Raw genomic sequence first — 1,021 nt, 5'->3', positions numbered from 1 at the left:
GTTCTTGCATGAGGCCCAGTCTGACTATAATCCAGCAGTGGGCCTTGACCTAATCCCTGCTGATTGTGACTCAGAGACGAAACTGACCCAGTTTAGAGACGACCTGAAGATTGTGATCCTGGGTGATCTTCAGCTGCTCCACTAAGACGTTGCATCGATCGCAGCCTCCTGCTCCAAGCCTGAAAACAGGTTCATTTGATGAAACTCCAACACGTCGTTAAGCTCCGCCTCTAAAAACAATCATTAATGTTTGTTACAAAGAGTCTAAAGCAGGTCCTCCACAGTCACTGTCCTGCATGTTTAACCTCTGCAGAAGCTTGAGACACCTCTCAAACCTGCAGGACAGCTGCCCTCCTGGACCAGGACCAGGACCAGGACCAGGACCAGACACTCATGTCGTCTCTACCTTTCCTCCAGCTGACTGATGGTGTCCCGCAGGGTTCTGTTCTGCTCCTTGAGTTGCTGGTTGCGGTTGTAAAACACCTCCAGGCTCTGAGCATCTCTGCAGGAAACAAACGTTTCAGCAACGTGACCAAACCTGCCTCCTCCACGTTTTCACACTCCTCTCCAATTCTTGTGTTTCCCATCGGTCCCCGGCAGTTTTTCAATACTTCACTGATTATTTTTAGGGTCACGTAGTGAAGAAGTCAATCCTTCATCATGTTTTAGATTCTGACATTTCTACTTGCAGTTTATCATTGATGAAAAAACAAGTTTGGTTTAAACACTCAAACGTTGACAGCACCAAAATATTATTATTTATCTAAATACTGGCTTTATCTAAGCTGCCACGAAGAACATTATTTTATCTGCCCTTGTTCTAAATTTGATAATGATTTGAAACGTATGTTTTTTAATCTGGAACAGCGCTTGTTGCAAAGTGTGTTAACGCTCGTCACATTTAACTCGCTGTCATTGGTCGAGGAGCTTTGTTTACAAAACACATGTCCACATGGTTTTTAAATTGTTTTAATTTCCTTACTTTMTAAGWCACATTAAGTTGATTTGATGCTACAGTTTG

General features: G+C 43.5%; 1 protein-coding gene across 1 annotated transcript in view; it reads right to left on the bottom strand.

Annotated features, from left to right (window-relative positions):
- Positions 1 to 502, bottom strand: part of rbbp8 (retinoblastoma binding protein 8) — a gene marked incomplete at its 5' end in the record, with an annotated part of 18,429 nt that extends 17,927 nt beyond the window's left edge. Inside the window, 2 exon segments of the mRNA XM_014001629.1 lie at positions 88 to 179; positions 407 to 502. Of these exon segments, the coding sequence (XP_013857083.1) occupies positions 88 to 179; positions 407 to 502 (188 nt within the window).
- Between the last annotated feature and the right edge of the window lie 519 nt (positions 503 to 1,021).

This window comes from Austrofundulus limnaeus, unplaced genomic scaffold (genome assembly GCF_001266775.1).
Source record: "Austrofundulus limnaeus strain Quisiro unplaced genomic scaffold, Austrofundulus_limnaeus-1.0 Scaffold9, whole genome shotgun sequence".
In the NCBI taxonomy this organism is placed as follows: Eukaryota; Metazoa; Chordata; class Actinopteri; order Cyprinodontiformes; family Rivulidae; genus Austrofundulus; species Austrofundulus limnaeus.
The sequence above is the reverse complement of the archived record's forward strand: the minus strand, read 5'-3'. Positions and strand labels throughout refer to the sequence as shown.